Genomic DNA, 27,424 nt, shown 5'->3' with positions numbered 1-27,424 from the left:
ATTTTGACAGGATGAAAGCGGAAGTTGCTGTGAGGTTTCCGATTCCAACATTCTTCGCTCCTGCGTCAGTTGTTCTGATCCTGGTCCGTACTAATATTGTTCGGAGGTTAAGACAGACAGCCGCATTCCAGTTTAAAGGCCTCCAGCCACACGGTAACACAACGTAAACATATACTTGTAGATAGGACGTGCTTGTCTGTTTTTAGTTAATATGTTCATTTTTACCCCAACGTTAAGTTTTCTGAGGTAAACGATGTCTGCACAGCTAAACGCTAAGTATTCTAGCTACTTCGGGTCCGAACACTGCTCTAAACTCACGGTGTGTAATTAGTAAGTGCTATTGTACAACTCAGAACTTAAATCTCCCACGGGGTTGAAGTAGACCTATTCAAAACACAAACTAAGCTGGGCTACCTTTTTATAACCAACATCCACTGAAAGCATGTAACCCTCCAGATGTGATAGCTGTTTTAAGCACCGCCATGTCCCAGTTGTGAGATTTTCCTCCTCAGTAGTTTCCTCTTCCATAACAGGAAGTGTGTGGAGGAGCCGTGGGGCGCGTCCCTGTCTAATTGCTCTGAGTCTGAAGAAGGCAAAGTAAATCCTCGTTAACGACAACCGGCCCCACCCGTTGGACTAGTAGGCCTGGCATCCGGTGAAGCAAATGCTTCAAAATTAGATCGCTTTGTTCTGGGGTTTCGTTCAGTCCTCACATTTTATGTGTTATTTAAAGGAAAACTGGGGTTTCAAAGTCAAGTCTTGGAGATCTGATTACCATTTAGATATGTCACTGGACTATCAAACCTGATTCAAATGGCTAAATGACCTCCTCAATGTAAAGTCTGGTTATCTGAAGTCTTTCCCATGACCTGATTGTTTGATTCAAGTGTGCTGAAGCAATTGTGAGAACCATTTAAAAGGTAGAGGACAGTTGACTGTGAAAAGAGTCTGAAACCTGTGCCTCATAGGACCCGTTCTTTGAGTCATGCATTTGTTTTCACATTCATAGTCTTCCAGGCCTTAAGTTCACTTCCTGTTATCTGTTGTTTACAGAAGATGTTTCTACTTAAAAAAGTTGTAGGTGGCTTGGTTGACGTTGTCAGGTAAGAATTAATCCAGTTTGTCAACATGATGTCAATCTGAGCAGCGTTTGTGCCTCTGGCAGTCATTTCCATCTGATCCTCTCTTTGCAGCAACATCGATCCAAATCAGTTTGTGCCCTCAGATCCTGTAAGTGCTTGATTTGATCATCCATGTACATTGAAGATGCACACAGCAGTCCCATCCTGGGTGCTTCCCATTTGCTTCTTTTGCTAAGAATGTTTTGTTTTTTTTTGTTTTTTTTTTCAGAGGTTCAGTCCAGTTTATTTATATAGCACCGATTAACAACACATGTCATTTTAAGGCACTTTACAGATCATACAGTCAAATTAATTAAAAGTTTTCTCTCTATGGAAAACCAGTTGATTGCATCGACTCATTGACTTGAATGCAATCCCTCCCAATAAGCATGCTTGTAGCAACAGTGGAGAGGAAAAACTCAGTTTTAACAGGAAGCAACCTCCAGCAGAACCAGGCTCAGTGCGAGCGGCCATCTGCAGACTGGGACTCAAGGAGACAGAAGCAGACATAGAAATAGAAGCAGAGATACAAAAAGTCAACTCGCTCCGCAGGACCCATACAGGAAACACACAGCCAGGCAGAAGAGCTCTTATCCAGCTCCCATTTCAGAGGATGAAGAGAGCACATCCAGCCAGTCACAGTCAGAGAAACAGGACTACACTGAAAACCAGGCAGTTCTTGAACATCTAGAAACAAAGGTGCTGATGACAGCAGCAAAGCTGATATTTCTCTCCAGGATGGTGTCACGACCAAACGACCAAGGAGCAGACCAGATGAAGCTACTATGAGAAAAAAGCACAGAGAGCATAGTGTTAGAGAACAAATTCTGCACAGTGGGAGAATAGAGATAGAATGATGGAAAAAAGGTCCCTATGTCCTCCAGCAGTCTAAGCCTATAGCGGCATAACTATAGATAGCTTAGGAGAGCCTGAGCCTCTCTAACTGTAAGCTTTATCAAAAAGGAAAGGTTCAAGCCTAACCTCAGAAGTAGACGGGGTGTATTGAGCACTAGACAAGATTAAAGGAATTGATGTTTTTTTTTGGTCACCAAAACATGCATCAAAGATCTCAGTGTTGGCATGTTACCCGATGTGTTTTCCAGATTTTAAGTTTTGGTTGTGACGCATGTACTTAGGTCCAAGAAGGAATCAGATACTCCTGTAGTGGACCTCTTTTGTGGTTATCATCGGGGAATTAGGCTGACTACTGTAAAGTTTGTTAGAAATCGGAGACTGAGACACAGCACACTGCAAGGAACAGTTACAGTTACAGAATCTCTGTGAGCTCCTACTGGGGTGGCTCATTCCCCCTCTACATATAGATCACTTTCGCGCGTAAAAGGGGTTTTAAAACAATAAAAGAAACTCGCACAATACAATAGTTTCCACAGAACTGACCTCTTTAGGTGTTTCATAGTAGCTGTTTTACCATTAATTACTCTTGCTTGTTACTATTTAAACAACACCTATTTCATACTGACCGTTCCCAGCTTCTGCACAGATGTTTATCCTGTTAAAAAACTAAGTTTCTGCAAGGCCATCTTACACCCTTGTGACCTTCAACAAATATACTGCTTGCTTATAAAGAAAGATATAAGTTGAACTCACAATTTCAACTTCACACTACCTTCAGCCATGTTTCCATTTCTGTTGGTGTCTCTGTCCCGCAGCCTCCTCCACGCAGGCCTGTTTATGCAGAGCAGCATGAGAGTGATGAGGAGAAGCAGTTTCGCAGAGTGTTTAAGCAACTTGCAGGAGATGTGAGTCTCTCCTACTTCTTCTAGTGACCTCATGATTCAAGGTACCATCATGTTTTTCTTTTTTTTCTCATCTTGTCCTTTTTGTCTCCATCACCAAGGACATGGAGGTGAGCCCTAATGAGCTAATGAACATCCTGAACAAGATCATCACCAAGCGTAAGTCGTGTATATCCAGGACATGTTTAAGCTTATTTCCCTGTATCTCCTTAGTGTTCAGCCATTACCTAATGCTACGTTCAGACCGCAAGCAGCAGAAGCAGCTGGTTTACATACAAAGTCAATGGTTGATGCGCAGCAAAAGGTCCCGCAGCACGTTTTGAGCAGCATAAGCACTTCAGAAACAGCAGCTGCAGGAGTTGTGTTGCTTGACGTGTCATCAACCAATCAGAGAAGCTGATCTGGGAGATGGGAGGGGAGACAGACACAGGAGTGATGCAGATTGACATGACTCCCCCCCTGAAACAGTTTAATAACGCCTAAATTAACTTAAAATGTTAAAACCTGCCAGCTATATGTTAGATTTTATTAGTTTGGTCCCTGCAGTTTGGATTACGTATGTGAAAAAGGCCTTCCAGCTGCTGCAAACAGTAGCAGAAAACTGAGAAGAGGGGACCGGGACAGAGGCTGCCGTTCAATGGGATTCCCAGTGACAGCCCACTGCCGGTAAGTGGGGGTCTGTGCAGGTCCAATAGCGAAATAACATTTTAAGGCAGGATCATAATCTAGATGACCTGACTGCACAGATGAAGTTTTCAGGTGGACTTTCTCACTCAACATACTAAAACTACCTTTTACCCACTGGTCACAACAAATATAGCTGGCATTGTTACAGGCAAAGAAATGATAAGGTAACTCCACCCACCGCGCATCAGACACTTTTCCACTGTGCTGCCAGAGAAGCAAATACACTTAAGCTGGGCATCAGAACTAAATTTATACAAGCATAAAAAATTAAGCAGAATGTGCGTTTTTTGCTGCTTCTGCTGCATGCAACCTGAACCTTGTATCAGTCTTAGAATCATTTTCCTGTTTGTGTAACCAACTCTTAGATGGAGACCTGAAGACGGATGGTTTTTCCATAGAGTCCTGCAGAAGCATGGTGGCTGTCATGGATGTATCCTTTCTCTCTTCTCGTTGAAAGCAACTGAACTATGTACATTAGGGATGGAACGGTTTATGAAAACGAACCGTTCGGTTTGACCGTCTAGGTTCGGTTCGCATGTGTTGGGTTCGGTTCATGCGCTGTTCCTTTTTTATCATAGGCGAAGCGTTTACACTCCAGAGGTGGCGGAAGGAGGCAGAAGGTGGCGGTTCTGCGACCAAAGCCAACCACCAGTAGTAAACAAGAAGAAGAAGCGAAGCAGTGTAGCCGGGTGTAGCAGAAAAAAATCAGTTGTTGTAGAGAATTGTGTGGGTATGGCGAGCTGGAAGACGCGCCAGCAGCACTTTATAGGTCTGCTGTATGGGACCACTTTGCATTTAGAATGACCTACGATGACGGCGGAAAGAAAGTTGTGGATAAAAGTGCAACAGTGTGCAAGCATTGCTAACAGCAACACAACCAACATGTCAGCTTAGAGATTTTCCTAACAATCAACATATACCGAACCGAAAACAGTGACCACAAAACCGTGAACCGAACCGAATCGTGGATTTTGTGAACCGTTCCACCCCTAATGTACATAATGATTTTCATGGACCAATAAACTGTATTCAGGAAGGGTTGGGGTGATGGATGAGGTTGGAGCCATTCCTTAACACTCTTTTAGTCGGACAGCACTGGGAAACTAGGCTTCCATGAATTCAAACAGCTCTGGAACAACATAAAGAAGTGGCAGGTAGGTTCTGCTCGGCTTCATGTTAATCATACAGTGAATAAAAACAGAGTTGTCAGGAATATTGACGTTATTAGCTGATTTGACTAAACGCTGGGTTAAACTTTCTCTTGATTCATATCGACTGATCTTTGCATGCGCCACAACCCAAACAGGAAATGTCTGAGTGTATCTTAGGTTAAAGCAGTCACTTCTTTCTAGAACTGCTAGAAAGTTTTTGCTTGTTTGTTTCTCCTCTTTCTAGGTAGCGAACCAGGAAACTGACTCAACTGCTCTTTTTCCTGTTTAGGGTGTGTATAAGAGCTATGACACAGACGGGTCAGGTGTGATAGGTGCGGATGAGCTGCCCAACGCCTTCAGAGCTGCTGGTGAGGAACTGCTTTCTCATATAGACACAGTTCAAACATTTCCTGTTTGTGATTTGATTTGGTTGAGATACTTATACTGTTAGTTTGTTTATGTGTTGAAATATAATAGAAAAACAACATGAATAACTGTATTTTTCTTTAGATACAGAAAAATAGGAATTTATTTTAACCACCCTCTGCTTTTATTTGGGGTCCTGTCATAAACTTCTCTTTTATAAGGATTATATGAGATAACCTAGAAAAGCACTCCGACCCCAAAAATCCCACATCCTCCGTAACCGCTCTGTTAAAAACCGCCTGTGCAAAGCAAAGTCTACAGACTCTGCGGTTCCTCCCATCTTGCTCCACTCAGACTTCCATGGAGCTTGAGAGAAGCTGTTGTGACTGGATTTGATTAAACTTTTAAGCCTCTCATAATAAAATAAATATTTTGAACGAGATGAGAAATTTGTTTCCTGGTATATTGAAATACCAATAGTTTGTATCCAATTTAAGTAACAAGTGTTTTTTTTTTTTTTGGAATATATAAGAATTATGCTCTGATTTGTAGTTACAGATCTGTTGTAACCATATTTTAATATGGCACACCGGATCTTCTCAACGTACCTTTTCCTTTCTGGTACGATTGTAATTGCGGATCCTGACCTTGCTAGACCGGAACAGAGAAAGAAATAGCTTGACACTGTATTTTGACTGTGAAGGAGAGAGAATATGTACGTGGACGATGATGTGCGGAGCAGTAGTGGTGGATGTGGAAAAGTTCTCATTGGTTAACATGATGGCACAATGTACGTGAGTGGGACATAGCGGTAGCGGAGGATGTGGATTCTGGTGGTGAGTGCACAGACCTCTGCCAAACAGCACATTTTCCCCCATATTGTGACATAAAGCTATAGTTAAAACTCCCCATGATTTGGATCATTTTTACATTTTAATTGTTCTTTGATAAGAACAACTTTGTTCAAAGCTGTCCATAATCTTTAAAGTTATCTTATACACACAAGCTAAAAGATTACCTCCGCTAAGGAGGTTATAGAGTCATTCAGAATTGTAATAATTGAAACGCGGCACATCAACCCCACCTTAAAACATGGTGGTGGTAGCATGAAGCTGTGGGGTCAGGGTGTGGTATGGGTGTCAAACTGGTCCCTAGCAGCTGTTTGAAGATGAAGACTGTCTCAAATAAACCATGAAGGCAGGCAACTGATTTTTAACAGTAGAAACACTGAACTGTTTCCTTAGATGTTGCCCTTGAATGAAAAATCCCAGTAAGGCCCCGAGGTTTGATCAGCTTAATCGGAACAAAAGTGGGAACGTAAGAATTTGTTTGGTTTTCCTTTTAGAATGAATTTCTGGGCAGTATCAGAGTAGTGTCAGTGGACCCAGATGCAGGGGCAGATAGGCTGAGGTGATTTCTTTCAGTTTTATTGGTGAAACGGTAAACAAAGGCTGGTATCCAAAAAAAAATAATGAACCAGAACCATGGAGACATCAGGGGAAACCAAACACGAGGAGCCAGGGAGAGACGAGGTACGAAGGCAACAGCAATGAGAGACCAGCGATGACAAGACCAGCAACAACAAGGAACAAACAAGAAGTGACAGCAGAGGGAGAGTATATATAGCCGACTGAGACAAAGGCAGGGCTAAAAAGCTCAGTTAGCCGCCGACTGGAACAACCTCGGAGGGGGAAGGGAGCGCTGGCCAAGGGCTCTTGGAGATTAACTTTCCCCGAGCTTCAAATCTGAGACTATTTCATTTGCGTGCTCTGGACGTCACAGACCTCGCTCAGGGGTCTCTGGACGGCACAGAGCTCGCTAAGGGGTCTCTGGACGGCACAGAGCTCGCTAAGGGGTCTCTGGACGGCACAGAGCTCGCTAATGGGTCTCTGGACTTGGCCCTTTAAAGGGCTTGGGATCTGGCCCGCTAAAGGGCTCTGGCTCGGGAAGTGCTGGCTGGTGGGGAGCTGATGGAGGTGGTAGGAAGGGAAATAGATCTTCCCTTTGCCCATAAAAGAAGTCCCATAACTGAGACTCCTATATAGCGGGAGCTCTGACTGCATCAGGTGTCATCATGGGTACAGATCTAAAACCTCTAACTCGTGAACCTAGCTGCTGGTCATGGAGGTGACGACCTAAGCCATAGGGGAAACTGACCTGGTTAAGAGGGGAACTGAAACTGGCGTCAGGCTGACCCACCGGAGAGGAAGTGGAGGTGTCAGGCTGACCAACAGCTAGTGATGGTGGAGGAACCGGGTCGGAGGCGATTGACAACAGAGTGGGAAGGTGATGGAATGATGGTTCGGGTGGTGCAGGTCTGTTGAAGAGTTGGGCGCTGGCTGTTAAATGGTTCCACTCCAACTCTTCGAACAGTTCAGATAACACTGGGGGAGAAATGAATGTGGATTTAGAGAGGAGAATCTGCTCAATTTGGGCAGCCGCACTTAACCTCTCCCAAGGCGGGCTCAGATTGGCAATAGAGTCCAGAGTATTTAAAGCTACAGTGTGTAATAATTTCAGGGATATACAGTCAGAAATGTAATATATTATGCATAACTATGTTATTTATTATCATCTACGAGCTCAGCCTCTTAACCTTAATATTTGCGTTGCCTTAGAATTCATTATTTATAATTACGTAAGGGCGGGTCTCGCAGCCATGGAGGCAGACATCTTTGCGCTACGGCAGCACAGAGCCAACAAACTAGTGATTGCGAGATCGCCCATTACGCTCGAAAGTAACTACGGCAAGTTGAGAGAGATGAACTGAGACGGTACTGAAATCTATACCCTACACAGACTAATGAAATACTATCTGTAAAAATATCTATGTAAACAAACCTCATCACTTGAGAAGGTAGGTGATGCGGACGTCGTGGAAGACATTTTGTCCCGTAACGCTCGCCGTACTGTTGGGGGGGAGAAGCAGTGGGGGGAGATGTTCATGTTGCTGCGGTCTGCAGTCTGGACGTTAGATGTCGCTGAAAATTACACACTGTAGCTTTAATAGAGTAATAGAGTATTTCCCAGATTTATTGATGAAACCCCCCCGGAGGACCACACTGGGCTCTGCTGGGTCCATGTTGGTTGGTTCCTTCTGTCAGAGTAGTGTTGGAGGTTCTTGTGGACCCAGATGCAGAGGCAGAGAGGCTGAGGAGATTTCTTGCAGTTTTATTGATGAAACAGTAAACAAAGGCAGGTTATCAAAAATCTAACTGAAAAAGTTAAATGAACCAGAACCATGGAGACATCAGGGGAAACCAAACACGAGGAGCTAGGGAGAGACGAGGTATGAAGACAACAGCAATGAGAGACCAGCGACGACAAGACCTGCAACAACAAGGAACCAACAAGGATAGCAGAGGGAGAGAATATATATGGCTCTGTTCGAAAACCTAGGACGTGTCCTCCAAGGACGCGGTCTACCTAGACTGGATCCTTCGAAGTCCTTGAAAATAAGGAGACCGGAAGAGTTTAGGCTGTGAATTCAACCAGGTTTACCCTTCGGCGGGTTTTACCGCCGTATGCTCTGTTGCTTAGCAACCGTAAACGTTGACACACAAAGCAGGAAAAGAATGAATACAGAAGTTTTCAAAACTGTTTATTTATTTCTTTTTTTATTGTGAATTGAAGAAAGACTACACTCACAAGAATCCAGAATGGAATAAATGTTCCAACAGCCGGGAGCAGGAACAAATAAAATCAAATGTAATGATAGAAACCTTAGTCAGTTAAATAACATGCTGCTGTCATTCTGCACATCTCTGATGTTGCTGCTATTTTCGAATATCCATTACTGTAAAAATGTCCATAGCTGCATATTGGTTATTTATTCCCCAGTTTTATATTGTTAAAACACTTTACAGTATTGTATTGTTTATATTTTAACTAGTGCTGTCAATCGATCAAATTTTTTTAATCGCGATTAATCGCATCAATGCCTGTGTTAACTCGCGATTAATCGCATTTTAATCGCAAATTTTTTTTATGATTGAAAATCATTTAAATACTCTCGATGACATACAAAAAATACATACAGGCTAGGTTTGTGCCAATGTTCTTTTTTTAAAAATGAAAACAGGTCACAGACACTGATTTATGCCATAGAAACATATGGCATGAAGATGGGGAGGCATGTAGCAAAAAATAACAAATATGTAGCCAAAAAAAGGCCCCGAAAACAGGCTGATGTAAAAGACAGTCTTTACAGTTAATACAGTCTTTTGAACAAAGACAAGCATTTTACCCTACTGCTATAAAATGTAGTACAGTTAACATTAGATGTTAATTAACCAAGATAATAATGAACAATTTTCAATCAATACATCAAAATAAATAGACAGACATCACTAGATGGAGGTAGTCTATGCTCTAGAAAGTTACTTTTCAGCCTCTTAACAAAAATGAGAACACACACACACCCACCCATTCTGGTTTTTGCCCTTTGTGGGGTCCTCCAGTTTTTTGGTGCTTTATGGGATCCACCCTTTCCAGTGGTCCTACACTGCTGTAAAAACAAGGGATGGATTAAAAAAAAAATCCCAATCCTTAAAATCACTTCAGTTCAACAAATTTCTAAAGTTTTATCCAAAAAGGCATTTGGCGACTTGTGGGATCCCGTTCCTAGCATTGCCAACTTGTGGGGTCCACTCGCATACACACATACATATCAAGTTTTTATGTGTTTATGGGGCCCAAGGTCGCCATTAGCAGATGCTGAGACCAGCCTTGATTATTAATCCCAGTTTCCGCATTTTGGACTAAAATAGTTATTTTTGTAATGAGGAATGATGCACAGTTCTGCCATACAGTCTGACCATTTGAGGTAATCACTGCAATCGGGTGTTTTCTGTAATGGTCAATCAGATGACACCTGTTGACAGGTATGTTGGTCCACTGTTAATGAACAAGCTGCTTAAAGGTTGAATATGGAAGACGGGCAGAACAGCAAGATCACGTGTGTCTAAGTTGTAGTTGCAACGGCCGAAAAACAACTCCAGCTGCTGGGATCCCAGGCTCGCTGCTGATATGCAAGTGACCACCAGCCTGCAGCATGTCCTACAAGTAACACGGAGGAGTTTATAACTCACAGCTAACATTAGCCACGTTAGCAAACAAGCTAGCTTTCCGATCGAGGAGAAAAGTCACCATTTCCATGTTTTTGATGGCTTAGAAAACGTTTATATGGGTCGTCTTAACCTAAATCTGTCAGGTCACTCCTCTTCAGGAACACCTCCAGGACTCTGAAGCAGCTGCTTGACTCACAGTCTTCCCTGTTTCCCCCTGTGCTAGCTTGGCAACCGTGCCAAACATACTATTGCCACACAGAGATCATATTTGGCAACCAACAATGGCTTATAGATGTAAACATAATGCCATTGTCAAAGCCGTAAATATTTTTATAATTATTATCAAGCTAAAAATAATTTTTTAATGAAATGTTATACTTTCATTCTGCAACCCTCCAACCTTTAAATTTCTCTGGGACACTTTTTAAAAATTATTTTTCAAACAAAATTCAAAATCAATATTCAAATAAAATAAAATTATAATTTCATAATCTTTATTTTTTTTTTTACCATTTTCAGTTTCTACTTATTTGAATCACTATTGTGAATTTAACCTTTTCTTTAACGGGAGGGGATGTAAACTTTCAAGCACAACTGTTTATGTAAAACCTTCCATTTGCCTTGAGACATAAAAAGAAGCACGCTACACATAAAATTTTCTGACAAAAATGAAAAGACCACTTTTATTGTTGGCATTAACAGTTTATGCCACAGTTGTCAAACTGAGTCCCTTTCCAAACAGATTAATCCAAAAATATGCAGTAGGGTTTTCGGTGCCGCTATGCGGCAACAACAGCCTCAGCCTGAACTTATATCTAAACCAAACAGTTTTTGTTGTACAAACACTGAAATTACATGCTTTTTAGGACTGCATCCTTAGTGTCATGTTAAGTTTTTTTTTTTTTTTCCAGTGAAAACTCAAATTTAAAAGGCATCATACAGAGATATTTAAACAAATAAAAAATCCTTTGAAATAACATTTCCTGCGCCCGTAATAAAAATAAATTAAAAATAAGATAAAATAAGAATTGTGAAATGTGTATATTTGTAGGCCACGGGACAGTAACAAATCCTGAGCAAACCTCTACAACAGAACACATAAAGGATTAAACATTTTAAGATCCTACCTCAAATGCTTCGGTTTTACCTCAGTTCCATTAGGTGCTGTCACACTACACCTTTCTTCTCAGGGCTGTAATGTGATTTTTAATGTAGTATTTAACTGCTTTCCAGTCCCTGTTTCTGAGAGCTTGAGGTTCTGCATCAATACAGCGCTGACACTCTTCTTTACCAGGAACTTGACCTCTTCTGATAAATCTCTTCAAATGTGTGTTCACTGCAGCACACTCGTCTGGGGTCCAGCTTCTCCTCACAGCAGTTTGCTTTCCTATGTAGGCAAAAAACACAAAATATTGTAGGTTTTCTTTTGTGAAGAAAATTTTAGTCACTTAAAATAGCAATACTGTTTGATAGATAAAATATGTCATACCCGTAACAAGTTACAAGTAACACAAAAAAAAATTCTGTATTCACAGAGTTTTCCAGTATAATTTTCCACGCAACAATTAAGCAGTAACTGTTATGTTCTGTCATCTAAAAGCAATTTTTCTCTTTTTTGTAGGGTTGCAACGGTACACAAAAATCACGGTTTGGTGTGTACCTCAGTAGGGATGAGCAAGTTCACCACTATCTGTGTCTGTTCAACCATCTAAATTATCTGCATCTATACTCGAAGTGGGTGGGGTCTAAACGTGAAGTGGGCTTGGTTCAAGCAGAGCTGGATGGGGCTTAAATTGGTACATCGTTTTTATTTTATTTTTTTTTAATTTAGACTTTAGAAACTCAGAAGCTGATCAAATATCGGGTTAAATATCGGTGGGGTGGCCGATGTCCGATATTCAGTTTTAAGGCCGATACCGATAGGGGGCCGATTATATCGTGCATCCCTACACCATAGCATACAAGTCAGCATAGATGAATGTGTTTAAATGTACTTTTACCTGTGTGCAGGGCTCATCTGGGATTGGTCCATCATTTAACGTCATAGGAACAGGGCTGGTCTCATTCTCAACTGCTGCTGCAGGAGTCTGAAGGCCTTTCACCTGAAATATAGAAGGACAAGAATGGATTTAGAACTGAATGAAGAGACATTCACAGGCAAATAAGATCATCTAGTGGTCAAACATTTCTGAAACAGCACAGTGCTTCAACCAAGAGCACAGCATGGTCTTTAGGACTCATCAGCAGCTATTATGATCGGATCAATGCAAAGATTGTGTTTAAAGATGCTACAGCTCAGCGAGTGCACAATGATGAATGTTAAAATCACAGCTGAGGTCATGTCAGGTGTTGCCATGGTGCCTTAAAAACAGTTACAGTAAGAACTGGACGGGAGGGCCCCACATGGCTCACACTAGAGACAAGGGAGTGTGTAAAGGAGGGACTACAGAAAGAATGCATTTGGAAAATTGAAGGACCCCATAAGGACATGACTGGAAACATGACGGTGTGTGTGACATTACCTGGTCTTTACCACTCAATAGCTTCACCTGATAACTTTCAAGTCATGCAAGCATTGAGCCACTTTAATAATAGAACACCATAGCATACAAGTCAGCATAGATGAATGTGTTTAAATGTACTTTTACCTGTGTCCAGGGATCATCTGGGATTGGCCCATCATTTAACGTCATAGGAACAGGGCTGGTCTCATTCTCAACTGCTGCTGCAGGAGTCTGAAGGCCTTTCACCTGAAATATAGAAGGACAAGAATGGATTTAGAACTGAATGAAGAGACACTAACGGGCAAATAAGATCATCTAGTGGTCAAACATTTCTGAAACAGCACAGTGCTTCAACCAAGAGCACAGCATGGTCTTTAGGACTCATCAGCAGCTATTATGATCGGATCAATGCAAAGATTGTGTTTAAAGATGCAACAGCTCAGAGAGTGCACAATGATGAATGTTAAAATCACAGCTGAGGTCATGTCAGGTGTTACCATGGTGCCTTAAAAACAGTTACAGTAAGAACTGGACGGGAGGGCCCCACATGGCTCACACTAGAGACAAGGGAGTGTGTAAAGGAGGGACTACAGAAAGAATGCATTTGGAAAATTGAAGGACCCCATAAGGACATGACTGGAAACATGACGGTGTGTGTGACATTACCTGGTCTTTACCACTCAATAGCTTCACCTGATAACTTTCAAGTCATGCAAGCATTGAGCCACTTTAATAATAGAACACCATAGCATACAAGTCAGCATAGATGAATGTGTTTAAATGTACTTTTACCTGTGTGCAGGGCTCATCTGGGATTGGTCCATCATTTAACGTCATAGGAACAGGGCTGGTCTCATTCTCAACTGCTGCTGCAGGAGTCTGAAGGCCTTTCACCTGAAATATAGAAGGACAAGAATGGATTTAGAACTGAATGAAGAGACATTCACAGGCAAATAAGATCATCTAGCGGTCAAACATTTCTGAAACAGCACAGTGCTTCAACCAAGAGCACAGCATGGTCTTTAGGACTCATCAGCAGCTATTATGATCGGATCAATGCAAAGATTGTGTTTAAAGATGCTACAGCTCAGCGAGTGCACAATGATTTAATTTAAAATAAATCACAGTTTGAGGTCATGTCAGGTTTGCCATGGTGCCTTAAAAACAGTTACAGTAAGAATTTTGGACGGGGGGGCCCCAAAAATGGTTTCACACAAGAGAAAAGGGGGAAAGTTTTGTAAAGGGGGGGAACAACAGAAAAAATCTTTTGGGAAAAATTTTAAAAGGACCCCCATAAGGACATGACTGGAAACATGCCGGTGGGGTGGAAAAAATTACCTGGTCTTTCCCCACTCAATATTTTTTCCCTTCTGTTGCTTGCGGGGAGTTTGGGGTTTTTTTCACCTGGATCAAAAGAAAGAACTCATCTTAAATCACATCCCCCGATCAAAGCCCTAAACCCACTTTTACATTGTCATAGTCCCAGAGTAATTTTTAGAAACATGATAATTTTTCAGAAAAAATACAACTTTTGTTTTTTGTAAAAAAAAAAAAAAAAAAAAAACCCAAGAAATCTAAAACCAATCTAACCAACTCCCCTCCTAGGGCCAAAACCCCTTTTTTGTTTAACCTTAGTCATATTAAATTTTCAATCTCCTTTTTCCTATTTTCTTAAAAAAAAAAAGGCACAAAGTGGCTTTTTTCGCCATGATTTTTTTCTTTGGCCCCAATTTTGGATTTTTGTGGTTGTCATTGACTAGCCGTCTTTTCCCGAGAATCCCATCTTCATCAGATGAAACCAGGCTGAAAAGCTTAAGAAAAAATTGTTTTTTTTTTAAAAAATTTTTATTGAAAGATTGCATTTTCAAAAGAAATTCCTAAGAGGGGGGGAGGGCACGATTTTGGGGGGAATTTTTTTTTTTTTTTTTTTTAAGGGCCCGGGATATCCATTTTAAAAAAACTAGTGTTGCACCGGGAAAACCAGTACGGACGGGGCCCCGAATTCCCCTAAAATGGGGGTATCGGTAAGTCCCCAACAAATGGGGAAAACCGGGTTCCCAAATTTTTGAGAGCCATAAGTTTTTCAACTTTTGTCCCCCAAATTTCCGGGTAGGCCCAAATACAAATTTTCTTGGATAATTTCACTTTGTTTTAAAGTTTTTTTTTCCTGCTTCACAAAGGTAGGCAGCAGCTTTAAAAAAGGGCCAAAGATGGAATTATTTTAAATTTAAATTAAAATGGGTATCGGTTCGGCCAAATACCCCACAGCCAGGAAACGGTACCCGGAGGGGGCCAAAAATGGTTGGGCAACCTTTTTAAAAAACTCATGTACCAATAACCGATATCGATACCGAGTTTAAAGCTGGACAAAAATAAGAAGCCCTTGAAAATAGCATTTTGTTTACCCAAATTTCGACCCTTTGATTTTTAAAAACGCGGAAATCGATCTTTTTTACTTTCAAAATTTTGGTGAAATTTCATCGTTCTGTTAAAACTCACGTGATATTTTAAAAATTTTTGTGAGTTTTTGGGTAGTAAAATAGATCGATAACCCCCCTCAATATAAACAACATTTTAAAAAATTGGCAAATTTTGTGAAATTTTTGGGGGGTTTCGAGCATAAAAGAAGACATTTAGCAATATTTCATTAGTAAAAGAGATTGATTGGGGGTTTTTAAATGGCAAAATATCAACATATGGGGAATTGGGGTTTTTAAAAGTATCAAAAAATTTTTTCCCCCCTCTTTTTGAAGTTTTTAAATCTGTTAAAAAAAAAAAAGGTTTTTTAGGGAAAAGAAGTAGAATAATTTTTTTTAAATTTTTTTTTTGCTTTTGAAACTCAGAAGCTGATCAAAAAATCGGGGTTAAAAAAATCGGTTTGGGGTTTTGGGCAAAAAGTCCCATATTTATTTTAAAAGGCCCATACAGGCCGATACCGATAGGGGGCCGAAATTTTAAAACGTGTATCCCTACCAAGAGTATGTGTCCTTTTAAAAAAATTATTCCAAAAAAATTAAACCCATGTTTTTTGGGGGGCAAATCAGAAATTTTTCCTATCTAACAAAACAACCATCTATTTTATGCTTACCACAGGCGATTGTTCCGATACTCCCAAAAAAAAGAAAATTTTGCTTTCAAACTTTGGAATTGCTTGACCGGGGAAAACTTTCCCGTGTCAGGGGTTTTTCCCCCCAAAAACTCCAAAAAAACGAAGTCCCCTGGTTCAATTTTGGGGGGTTGGCAAAAACTCCTCATTCCTTTTAGTTAAAAAAAAATAAAATCACATTTTAATTTTTGGGAACCCCAAAAAGAAAAAGCAGCCCATCTTTAAAAAATGAGGTTGAGGGTTTTTTTCTCATTTTTATTACCTTTCAGACCCAAGCCAGGGACTCCCCCAAAATTGTGTTGCTCAGTGTACAGGGTAAACTGCTTTTTTGGGTCACCCCTTTTTGTGGCCATCTAAAAGTTTTTTATCTTAACCCCTTTTTTTTTAGAACAATTATCATTTAGGGCCCCGGGCTGCTCTATTCTGTTTTCCCCTTTTCCTGAGAGGCCCGGGGTACCCTTTAGGGGGAAAAAAGGGAACACCTAATGAAGCATACGGGCATCATACCAAATCAACCCTTTTTACAAAACCCGATGTACTGTAAATTTATCCCAAACTGGGAAATTACAGTTTAGCAAACAGCAAGGCAAGGAACCAAAAAACAATTTTAAAAATCACAGGGACTTTCCAAAACAATTAAATATAAAACCTTAAAAAGTTCTTGTATTTTTCAACTTTAAAAAGTGCAATTGGGCATAAACCAAACGCAACATAGGCAAAGGCCCGAGGGGGAATTCAGTGTTTTAACCCCTTTTCCCAAATTGCACGGGAAAAGGGGGAATATTGTTTGGGGTCCGTCCCTTTTTAAACCCCAAGGTCCTCTGTCCCGCTATTGTACAATTTAAGATAAAACAGCTTTATCAACAAATTTAAATAGGCTTTATTATTGACAGAACTGGGGCCCCTTTTGACACATAAAACCTGCCTTTTTTCCCGCATGATGCTGATTTTAGTTTTTTTAGGGTTAAAAAGAAACCTTTTTTAACTTTATTTTATGGGCCAAAAAACAAATTTTAACGAACCACAACAAAATGCAAAAACGGTGTTTATTAATATTCTTTAAGCACTGGGATTAGGCTGGGGGTTTTGTATTTATTTTCCTTTTTTTCTTGGATATGACCCTTTTTTCCACAAAACCAAATAAACAAACAAATTTTCCCTCAAATTTAAATTTGGGGAATTTTTTTTTGACCGAATAGTTTTCTGTGGCGAAAAAAAACAAAGCGGACAGACTGCATCTTCTCCCGATTGGGGCAAGTGGCCTCCTGCATTTTAACAGATTTCAAAAACAGCACAGTGGTTCCCGGTAGTATGCTACACAGGCTTGATGTAGAAAAAAAAATTTAAAAATTTTTTTAAAAACAAAAAAAAGAATTGAAGGGGGAAATCCCCGCTTTTTAAAAAAAATTCCCAAAATGAATTTGACATTTTTTTTTTAAAGGCCCCTATTAAACCCAAATTTCTTCTGAAATGGGACAAGTTTTGTCAAGGAATCTTCTTTCACTTAAACCCTTTACAAAATTTCAAAAATCTCGAAATAAACCCATCCTTTTAGTGCAAGACAGAAATTGTCTTTGCCCTTTATCTATGGGGGTTTTTTTCCCTTTTCCTCCTTTTGGGCATAATGCTCTGTGGGGAAAAAAAAATAATCATTTAGTCGAGGCCCAAACTTCCAAAACACCACAAAACCTCAGTTCCCGATGCCATTTTAAAAGTGTTATTTAATTAAGGGGTGCAACTAACGATTATTTAAAAAAAAAAATTTTTTTAACCTCTTTTTTTCCCAAAAAAAACATTTTTAAACAGAACTAACAAGCCCCACAAGTAAAGGTTGCTCATTAACTGAAAATGGTGCAATTTGAAAATAAATGTTTGTTAAAACTAAAAAAAACTTTTCATGAAAATGTTTGCCCCTTCATTTCCCAAAAATAATAGGGTACTTTGTTTTTTTATAAAGTTTCAAAAAAAAATACATTTTTGTTTTTAAAAGCCCCCAAGGGGTTCAAACAATAGGCCCCCCCCATTTCAACAAATTAGTTTTTTTAGACTAGAAGAGTTCTGCCTTTTAAGACAGGAAAGTATAGCAGTTAAAGTTGCTACTTGAGAAAATACTGAACCATAGAGATAAAAATAGCCCTGTGATTCAAATTATAAATTGTATTTGGAATAAAAATGAGAGAACTAGGGGGTGTTAAAAAACACATCCTCCAAAGACAGATATTTACATGGGAATGTGGCATATAATTAATTACTGATCCTGCATATACATATACTGATCCTGCTGGATTTTATTCTGCTTTACTTCCATAAATTGCAGGATCTTCTAAACTTTAAAAGCCTTGCCCTCATAATTTGCAAGTTAGTTTATTTATAAAGAAAATATAAATACTGCTTAACCTAATTCAAATGAAATTAAAAGTAAAATAAGTAGCCAACCTTATCACTGTCTGTAACCTTCTAACACGGTAAGGAAAGCATCAGATGAGCTACCTGAGAAACTAACGTTACGTTTCCCCCACTTTAAAACCAAACAAACATGGTCGCTCATCCTGCTGATCAGCTCTCTTCACGCCATCGAAGGCTCCAACGTGTTTTCTTTTCAGGTGCTGCATCATAACAGTGGTGCTTCCGTGCCATGTTCATTTGTTTTTACAAAAGTTGCATGTTACGACTTTTTTCACTTTACAAAGCGCAGGCTATTTTAATTATTGTGATCAATTTGCGCCTTCAATCCCGGCACATGCGCGCTTCATTTGCAGTCTGGACGCTGAGGGTAAACATCTCCTGCGGGAGAACGGGGTTAGGATGGGGGAGGCGCCCCACGGCAGAGTAGGAACGATGCATGCTTTCACGTAAGAGTCTCCAAAAGCCGCCAGTGACACCAAAAAAAGTCGCCAGATTGGTCGCTAGTCACTTTTTTGAAAAATAGTCGCTGGAGGGGTCTGAAAAGTCGCTGAGTTGGCAACACTGCACCTGCGGCGCAGGCTCGCTCCGCCGTATTTTTATTCCTTCCCCCGTTTCAGTCTAGTGGATGTGATGACGGCGGCGGCGGATGACGCATTAATCGCGCAACACAACTAATCGATGATTAAATTCGTTGCCAACGCTTTTAAAAGTCGATTTTTATCGATTCGTTGTTGCAGCCCTAATATATACACATATATACATATACACACACATTATTATTATTATAATAATATATATATATATATATATATATATATATATATATATATATATATAGCAGCAGTTCCGGTGACAGTTCCGATGGCTCGTCGAGGCTCGTTGCAGCAGTTCCAGTGGCTCGCTGGCAAATGGCACGCTGTATTACTGGCCGGAGCCACTGAATTATTTTGTCATGTAGTTTTTTGATTGCTGTTCTTTGGTATTTAATTATTTTTTGGGTATTTTTCTGGCCGTTTTTCGGCAAATGCCTTATTTATAGTACTTCTAACTAGATTGTTTTATATATATATATATATATATATATATAGATAGATAGTGATGTTATCGCTTAATAACCTGTATTAAAATGTACTCTTTATGTGTTTTTTTTTTTTTTATTGTGATGTTATTGCTTAATAAACTGCATTAAAACTTTTATACGATCACATTTACTTGATGGAACGGAGTAGTTTATCTGCCTATAAGTGGCCTCGGCCGGCAGCAGCCGCCATCAGCCTCTCCGATGTCAGGCTGTGCCGGCAGCAGCCACCATCAGCCTCTCCGATGTCAGGCTGTGCCGGCAGCAGCCAGCATCAGCCTCTCCGAACGGCAAGCTCTGCCGGCAGCAGCCACAGTGGAACAAATGCACCAGGGGACCAGGAGGGTGCCAGCGTGTTTTCATGGGGGCACAGAAAAGCATGAAATAAAAAACAGGGCAAGGGATTTAAATATATTAAGAGAACTGCATGAAGGGAAATTTCTTTTCAATTAGGTTCAATAAAAATTCTATTTCTTATGAGGTCAATATACATTCATAATTTAGGAATTTTATATATTTATTTACTTAAGTTAAAATTGCCATTTTCTATTAAATCTGAATTAGAACTCAGAAAAACTGATAAATTCAGCTATAAAAAATCAGAGTACCTTTTTTTTTTTGTTTAGAAAAAAAACATTTTAGCAGATGAAAAATGGGATCGCTGATGAAGGTTCTCAGTCATCCAGGTCATAGTCATTCCGTAAAAATTCAAAAAATATCCACTGGACTTGGTTTTCAAGATTTGAAGACGTTTCGCCACCTTTCCAGGAAAGAAGAATTGAGAAGAATTGAGAAAGCTTCCTGGAGAGGTGACGAAACGTCTTCAAATCTTGAAAACCAAGTCCAGTGGATATTTTTTGAATTTTTACGGAAAAATTGGATCCTATCTCAATACGACTGAAGCTATCACCTTACTGTTTTTAAGGATACATTACAATAACATCACAATATATAAAAAAAAAAAAAACTTCTATTTAGAGATACTATAAATAAGTTATTTGCCAAAAAAAGGCAAGAACAAAAAATAATAAATAAATAAATGAATAAATTAATATGGTATTATTAAGTTATTTAACAAAAACCGGCTGCTGCAGCCACCAAAACAGTGTCAGTAAACCTGGGCGTCGCTCGGTAAGCCTACTGATAGGACAGCTGGACTGTCATCATGGTGGCAGCGTAGTGGCCGCTGCCGACGGTGGTGGCTGCTGCCAGCAGAGCCTGCCATCGGAGAGGCTGATGGTGGCTGCTGCTGGGCGGTTCTAGACAGGGGCCAATGGGAGCCAGTGCCCCTGTAAATCATGTCCTGGCCCCTGTACTGAAGAAAAAATGCTTATAAGAAATTCTAATGATGATATGCGCTGGAACAGACTTGGTTACTAATAGGTCCTTTGGATCTATTTCATTTTTTTCCTTTACTAATTATTTAAAAACAGTAAGGTGATAGCTTCAGTCGTATTGAGATAGGATCCCATTTTTCATCTGCTAAATGTTTTTTTTTCTAAACAAATAAAAAAGGTACTCTGATTTTTATAGCTGAATTTATCAGTATTTCTGAGTTCTAATTCAGAATTAATAGAAAATGGTAATTTTAACTTAAGTAAATAAATATATAAAATTCCTAAATTATGAATGTATATTGACCTCATAAGAAATAGAATTTTTATTGAACCTAATTGAAAAGAAATTTCACTTCATACAGTTCTTTTAATATATTTAAATCCCTTGCCCTGTTTTTTATTTCATGCTTTTCTGTGCCCCCATGAAAACACGCTGGCACCCTCCTGGTCCCCTGGTGCATTTGTTCCACTGTGGCTGCTGCCGGCAGAGCTTGCCGTTCGGAGAGGCTGATGCTGGCTGCTGCCGGCACAGCCTGACATCGGAGAGGCTGATGGCGGCTGCTGCCGGCCGAGGCCACTTATAGGCAGATAAACTACTCCGTTCCATCAAGTAAATGTGACCGTATAAAAGTTTTAATGCAGTTTATTAAGCAATAACATCACAATCAAAAAAACAAAACATATAAAGAGTACATTTTAATACAGGTTATTAAGCGATAACATCACTATATATATATATATATATATATATATATAAATATATAAAACAATCTAGTTAGAAGTACTATAACTAAGGCATTTGCCGAAAAACGGCCAGAAAAATACCCAAAAAATAATTAAATACCAAAGAACAGCAATCAAAAAACATGACAAAATAATTCAGTGGCTCCGGCCAGTAATACGGCGTGCCATTAGCCAGCGAGCCACTGGAACTGCTGCAACGAATTGAGCTCTCTGTCTCTCAGGAATGGTTTGACCAAGGTATTATTCTATTAAATCAGCTTATTTCTCCAGATGGGGATCTTATGAGCTGCAATGAATTTGTTTTCCATTTTCATTTCTGTCCCAAAAGTAGAATATACTCATTTAAAATTTTACACAAATACTACCCAGTATAACTTTTTTTTTATTACAGTTTCTGCTCTGCATATCCTGAATCCCATTTATTTTGGAATTGCTCATACAGCAAAAGGTTTTGGAAAGATGTTTCCAAGTTCATTACTGACAATTTATTGGAAGGTTTTTTTACTGTCTTTTGAATATGTAGTTTTAGGATTTCTAAAATATGATAAGGGGATAGAACAAAGGGCTCATGTCATCAACTTATTTATCATTATGGCCTTTTACACAAATGTAAATTCTCCCAGCAGAAGCCGCTGTCCCTAGTATTGTTTATTTCATATATCAATACAATCAAAACAACTTTCAACAAGAAGGCAGTGAAAACTATATTTTTCTATATGTTCAAACTACAACTTCTGTTCTGAATGAGTTAATCTTTTCTTGAATTGTTTTGTAATAGATCCCCTTGGTATGTAGTTGCCCCTTATCTTTCTATTTTCTTCTTTTATTTTTTCTCAAATCCGCCCCTGTTTTCAGGCTTATGTTAACTGTAAAGACTTATCTTGGTTGTTTACACTACGCCTTTTCCACCCAAAACGGCGTCTTAGCAACAAATGTAACGTGACATAATTGTTTACTTATATCACTTCTCTTGTATGCATTTGAAAATTTTGCTTAATAAAATTTATATTTACAAAAAAAAGCCAGAAGCTGCGTTAGCTTCGCGCTAGCTTCGCGCTAGCTTCGCGCTAGCTTCCGACTATTGTAACCCCAGAAACTAAATGCTAACAGTAATATGAAATAATGCTGTTGTGTAAAAAAAACTCACGGACTCGACCTGTTGAATGCAGAGGCAGAGAAATGTAAACTACTCACCGATTTTCAATCACTTTATCGTTGTCTGGCTTGACTCTTCTGTTACTTGTGTACGTTCCTTCCGTGTTGTCAGTGCAGCGATTTGATTGGCCAAAAGTTTCCAATTCGCGCGGTGTGTATCCAACATCGCGGGAAGTGTAACATCTGACTTCCGGTGGAAAGCGGAAGACGGACACACACCTTTACACACATACCCGATTATTGCTACCATACCAGCCAATTTTAAGAGATGGAAAAAAAAGCAATGGCAGCATCAGGGGGGGCTGCTGAGCACATTTGAATTGAAATCGGATTGGGGCCCAGCATTTTGGGCCCCACTCCGATTTTGGACCCCCTGCAGTGAGTGTGCTCCCACCGATGGGACCCTGCACGGATAGATATGTAAGGACACCCACCCACACACAGACACACCCACACACACACACCCACCCACCCACACACACACGATACCGACCTGTGGCGTACACAGACAGCAAGAGTGCCGTAGCAGATTTCATTTCACCTCAGTAATCTGTTTTCTCAGCGTATTTCAGGTTGCTACTAGTTACCAGACACTCAACTTGTTTGTTGGTGGTGGGGCTTAAAGAAAAGGCACTAGCGCTACCCAGTGTATGAGCGTTTTTTTTCCTTGAGGAGCTCCGCTCTCGAAGCCTATGGAAAATGCTTAGACTGGGGGAAAATAGCCCCGCCTTCCCATAGGCTGCAGCAGGATGTACTTGGAAAATTGTACCATAAAACCACATAGCGTTAATCTCACGTTAAAAAAATTATCGCCGTTAAAATGGCCTTGCGTTAACGCGATAACGCGATAATTTTGACAGCACTAATTTTAACTCTTCCCTATTATGTTATTCTTATACATTTTTCTAAGGTCCACATTTGTGTGACCGTTTTCAATAATCTTTCTGCTGCTGTAAATTTGCCCATTGTGGGACAATAAAGGGATTTTCTATTCTATAAAAGGGGTAGAAAGATATAAGTAAATCTAAACAATGTATTTATAAAAAATATATCTGCAAAATCTCTAATATTCAACAACAAAAAATACGTAGTTAAGCATATTGTGCAAAACAGCAATAAAAAGATAAAAATCCTATCAGATTTATAGTCCCCACCCTGCAGATATATTAGAATCTGTCCTTTAATTACAGTCAAACTCATTTGCACAGTAACAGATTAAAACCTTTAGATAAACCAAACACTACTGCCACATAGCTGACTCTATAACCATTAAAACAACTATTTTTCATTAATCTCAGACGGAACTATTAAATGACTTGTATTATATTAAACTGAACTTCCAATTTTCACCACTGTTCGGCGCCAAGTAACCTTTCCTCTGACCACAGCTTGCTTGGTCTCGCAATGAATCCTGGGATATCCAAGAACACCGAGGATACATCAGACCCATCCTTCAAATCGGGCAAAAAGAAGGACGCATTTTAAGGCTGCATAACGAGCACTCTTGGAATCCGACTAGACCTCGGTGCTGCGCTATGACGTAATCGGCCTTCGAATCCGGTCTTCTAAGGATGCGTCCTAGGTTTTTGTACAGAGCCTATATATAGCTGAATGAGACTAGGAGATTAGGAGCAGGTGTGAGTGGAGGCAACAAGGAAGCCAAGGGGAAAGGTAAATGCACACACAAGAGGGCAACAGGAAAACAACAGAAAAACCTGAGAACTAAAATAAATCTAGAAACAAAGTAGGAAACAAACCAATAAAACACACAGATAAAAGCAAGACTGTGACAGGCAGGAGTAGAAAGCCTGAGCTATTAGGAAAAAAGACCTTGGAATTATGGAGGCATAATGTTGGGATACGCTTGACGCAAGTGCAATCCACGCCGAAAAATCAGCAACCTGTAAAAAAACTTCTGTACCTTTTGGGGGCGCCTGTGCACCACAGTGCAAATATTTATCCACCACACAAGAAAGTAGCAAACACAGTTGTTTAAAAGAGCGTAAAGTAGTTTCTTTCTAGGAGTTTTTCAGCAATCTGTTGATAGTCGGTTGATCATTTTGATTACCCGCTTCAAATCTGAGGAGGGATGTTTCTCAGATTGTGTACACAAAGAAGGAAATGTGCATTAGTAGAGCCCTCCTCTCAAAGCATTCTGGGATATATCTGGTTGTCTAGTGACCATGGATTTTTACTACTTCTCAACGTGTGTTGTGGAAAATTTGTCCACTACTTTTTCATCCACTAGACATCCGGACACTCATTTAAAATATAGGGCACTGTAGAGCGGCCTATATAGGGCTCTGTAGAATGTTTAGGTGGATATTGGTGCACAGCCCATGAATCCAATTAATATTTGAGCTTTGTTTTGAAATTGTTCAAAGGGTCAGCTGAGGAGTAGTCTTGCAGTGTTCTGGTACTGGTTAAGCTCCACCACCTTCGTGGAGCACAGAGTGACGTCTCATCCTGCTTGTAGCAGTATGATCTATTGCTGCTAAGCTGGAGCATCCTGACTCAACACTTGGGGATGGTCTCAATCAGGGCTTCATCTCTATGTTTGGTTTCTCCACTGATGCGGAGATAATAAACAGAACATTCTTGTCTTAGTCGATCTCTGTGGCCTCGGTTTTATGTCTGATTTTCCTTACTCCTGTGGTAATGGAGGAATCTCTGTCCATCCCATCTGCAGGCTTCCCTCTCAATGACCACCTGTTCCAGATGATCATCCGTAGATACAGTGATGAAAACGGCAACATGGATTTTGACAACTACATTGGCTGCCTTGTCAGGCTAGATGCCATGTGCCGTACGTTTGTTTGCATGTCAGAGCTTCTTCAGGGCAAGTTGTCTTTCTTTCAGAGTTTCATTGTTTTGTTTTTTTATGCAGGTGCCTTCCAAACCCTGGACAAGGATAAAAATGGGACCATCAAGATCAATGTTCAGGAGGTAATAGACTTCAAAAGGAACAACAGGTTTGGTTTCCACCATCTCCTCACTGATCTTCTGCTGTTTTCTTGTCCTTCCAGTGGCTTCAGTTGACCATGTACTCCTGAGTCATAGTGAAGCTGCCTTCCTCCTTCTCATCGGCCTGTTTTATGAAATGTCTCCTCTTATCTAAGCTTCTCTCATATTTTCTCTTTAATCCCCAAAGCTCCCTGTGTTTCTCAGAAGTTACTCGAACATACATATAGGTCAAATGTGCAAACTGCAGAAAGAGCAGAATGATCCCCACAGCTGACAAGGTTGGTTCTGGTAGGACTAAATAGGTCCGAGGCTAACCAGTGTCATCGGGGGGACTAGTTTGCTTTGAACTAGCGTCACACCATTGAACCAAAGTAGAGCAGGCAGAGGCCGTTGTAATTGGGACTGACAGGTCCAGTGATTGGACTGAGGGATGCTATGTATGTTGCTGTTATGTTCTGAAAAATTTAAATATTACAGAAAATGGGAAAATTTTTTCTTAAACTCTACAAATGTGTTTTATTTTTTTCTCCACTTGAGAACAATCAAATTTTGTTGTTACTGTTAAACCAAAATGATGTCACTGGTGCCTCTGAGTGAAAGGATGTTCTCTGGGTCACGTGGTTTGCTGTAATGGCTCCTTCCAGCTGTTTGAATTCTTCTCTTCTCTGGTCTCAGTACTGAGGTGCAGGCATTCAGAGCCAGTCTGCCTGGAAAGGTCTGCAGGAACCACAAATCGGTTCAGAGTAAATTGGAAATTGATTTGGAAAGTAAAAGCTTTTAATCTTTGCTAGAATGAACTTTGGAGAATTAGTAAATGTAGATAAAGGGAACAAATTGTTAAAAATGCTTTAATCCACCCTACAGCTCATACATGGAGCTGAGCATTAGAACCCCAAAAAACCTTTGTCTAAAATGACCCACGAAATGACAGAGAAATTTGTTTTATTCAGGACAGAAGGCCTGTCGTCTCCAGAAGCTGTTTAAATGTCCGTTCTGCTATTACAGCGTACTATTTCAGTTTACTCGTTTATAACTGTGGTACTCTCTCTGCACCAGGGTTTTATGAATTATGTGCCTCTAATAAATGCCACTGATATGGAAATGGTTGATGCTCATTTAACTGTTACTCAAAAGCTTTGGTCAAAATAAATGCCTGTGCCATGTTTGGTATAAACTCTGGTGTTCGGTCGTTCTTTCAGGGAAGGGTTTTCTTTCAGGTTCATCATGCTGAACTGTAATCCTGGGAATTGTAAAGTTTCAAAATAAAAAAAATGTTATTTCATAATTAGAGCTAATTCTTCTGTGTTCGTCTGTTGGCAAATTCATGTTTTGTTGTAGTTTTGTGAAAATGTTTAACAGTGGAATATTTGTAAGAAATTGTCAAGTTTTTTCCTCCATGGTTTAGTTCTGTGAAGTAGTTCTAGATGACTTGGAATGCTAAAAAAAAACCCCACTTAAAATAACCACTTTGTATGAACTCTTGTAGTTTTTGAGCTTTTAAAATTGGGGACCAGATGATGGTGATCCTATGTAAAGCCGGGCATACACTACTTTTTATTTTTTTTTTTCCCTTTTCAGGCCGATTCTCCAGTCGTGCAAGAATTTTACGATCGAACCAACTGTCGGCCTGATTGTGAGTCGTATAGTGTACAGGTGGTTGGCCTCTCATGACCACCTCCTGATCAGGAATAACAATGTTGGGAGAATATCAAACATGTTTGAAATTTACTTAGCTGTACACAGCAAAAAATTATTAATCCTTGCAGCAGCTACAGCTCAAACTGTAGGATGAAACCACACGGTTTTAAAGTTCACGTCTCACAATGCATGTTCTCAAAATGTGCAGCCAGACACTCTGATGCATATACCTGCTCAAACTGTACGTCCAAAAACCACATGCTGGACAGAGTGCCGAAAGATGGCACTGGTCGGACTCGTCAATCTGGAAGAAGAACTCTCTTGTTTGCACATGAGCAGTG

The 27,424-nt window shown here is 40.0% G+C and overlaps 1 protein-coding gene and 1 long non-coding RNA gene across 3 annotated transcripts; one reads left to right on the top strand and one right to left on the bottom strand.

The window, feature by feature from the left end:
* Positions 1-26,619, top strand: capns1a (calpain, small subunit 1 a). Its single transcript, XM_038297166.1, has 11 exons — positions 1-153; positions 1,054-1,103; positions 1,194-1,230; positions 2,792-2,881; positions 2,980-3,037; positions 3,931-3,995; positions 4,651-4,719; positions 5,006-5,084; positions 25,171-25,287; positions 25,369-25,427; positions 25,508-26,619. The coding sequence occupies exons 2-11, from the start codon at positions 1,057-1,059 to the stop codon at positions 25,532-25,534; spliced, it is 648 nt and encodes a 215-aa protein (XP_038153094.1). The 5' UTR covers positions 1-153; positions 1,054-1,056; the 3' UTR covers positions 25,535-26,619.
* LOC119791201 lies at positions 10,807-13,569 on the bottom strand. Of its 2 annotated transcripts, none has more exons than XR_005281816.1 (3): positions 13,448-13,569; positions 12,152-12,253; positions 10,807-11,538 (listed from the first exon to the last, which is right to left on the bottom strand). It is a non-coding gene; the product is annotated as an uncharacterized LOC119791201 (long non-coding RNA). The 2 variants fall into 2 exon arrangements; XR_005281817.1 differs by lacking the exon at positions 13,448-13,569 and adding an exon at positions 12,674-12,711.
* Positions 26,620-27,424: the final 805 nt, after the last annotated feature.

The sequence above is a fragment of the Cyprinodon tularosa genome, unplaced genomic scaffold, assembly GCF_016077235.1.
Source record: "Cyprinodon tularosa strain WSP-4 unplaced genomic scaffold, ASM1607723v1 ctg384, whole genome shotgun sequence".
NCBI lineage: Eukaryota > Metazoa > Chordata > Actinopteri > Cyprinodontiformes > Cyprinodontidae > Cyprinodon > Cyprinodon tularosa.
This window is presented reverse-complemented; position numbering and strand designations above follow the sequence as displayed.

What these genes read in the sequence shown, in the direction of transcription:
- capns1a (XM_038297166.1), top strand. Translation starts at nt 1,057, where the DNA reads ATGTTTCTACTTAAAAAAGTTGTAGGTGGCTTGGTTGACGTTGTCAG. An exon ending in GGCTTGGTTGACGTTGTCAG is followed by an intron (nt 1,104 to 1,193) that starts GTAAGAATTAAT and finishes CTCTCTTTGCAG; the next exon opens with CAACATCGATCCAAATCAGT. An exon ending in CAACGCCTTCAGAGCTGCTG is followed by an intron (nt 5,085 to 25,170) that starts GTGAGGAACTGC and finishes TCCCATCTGCAG; the next exon opens with GCTTCCCTCTCAATGACCAC.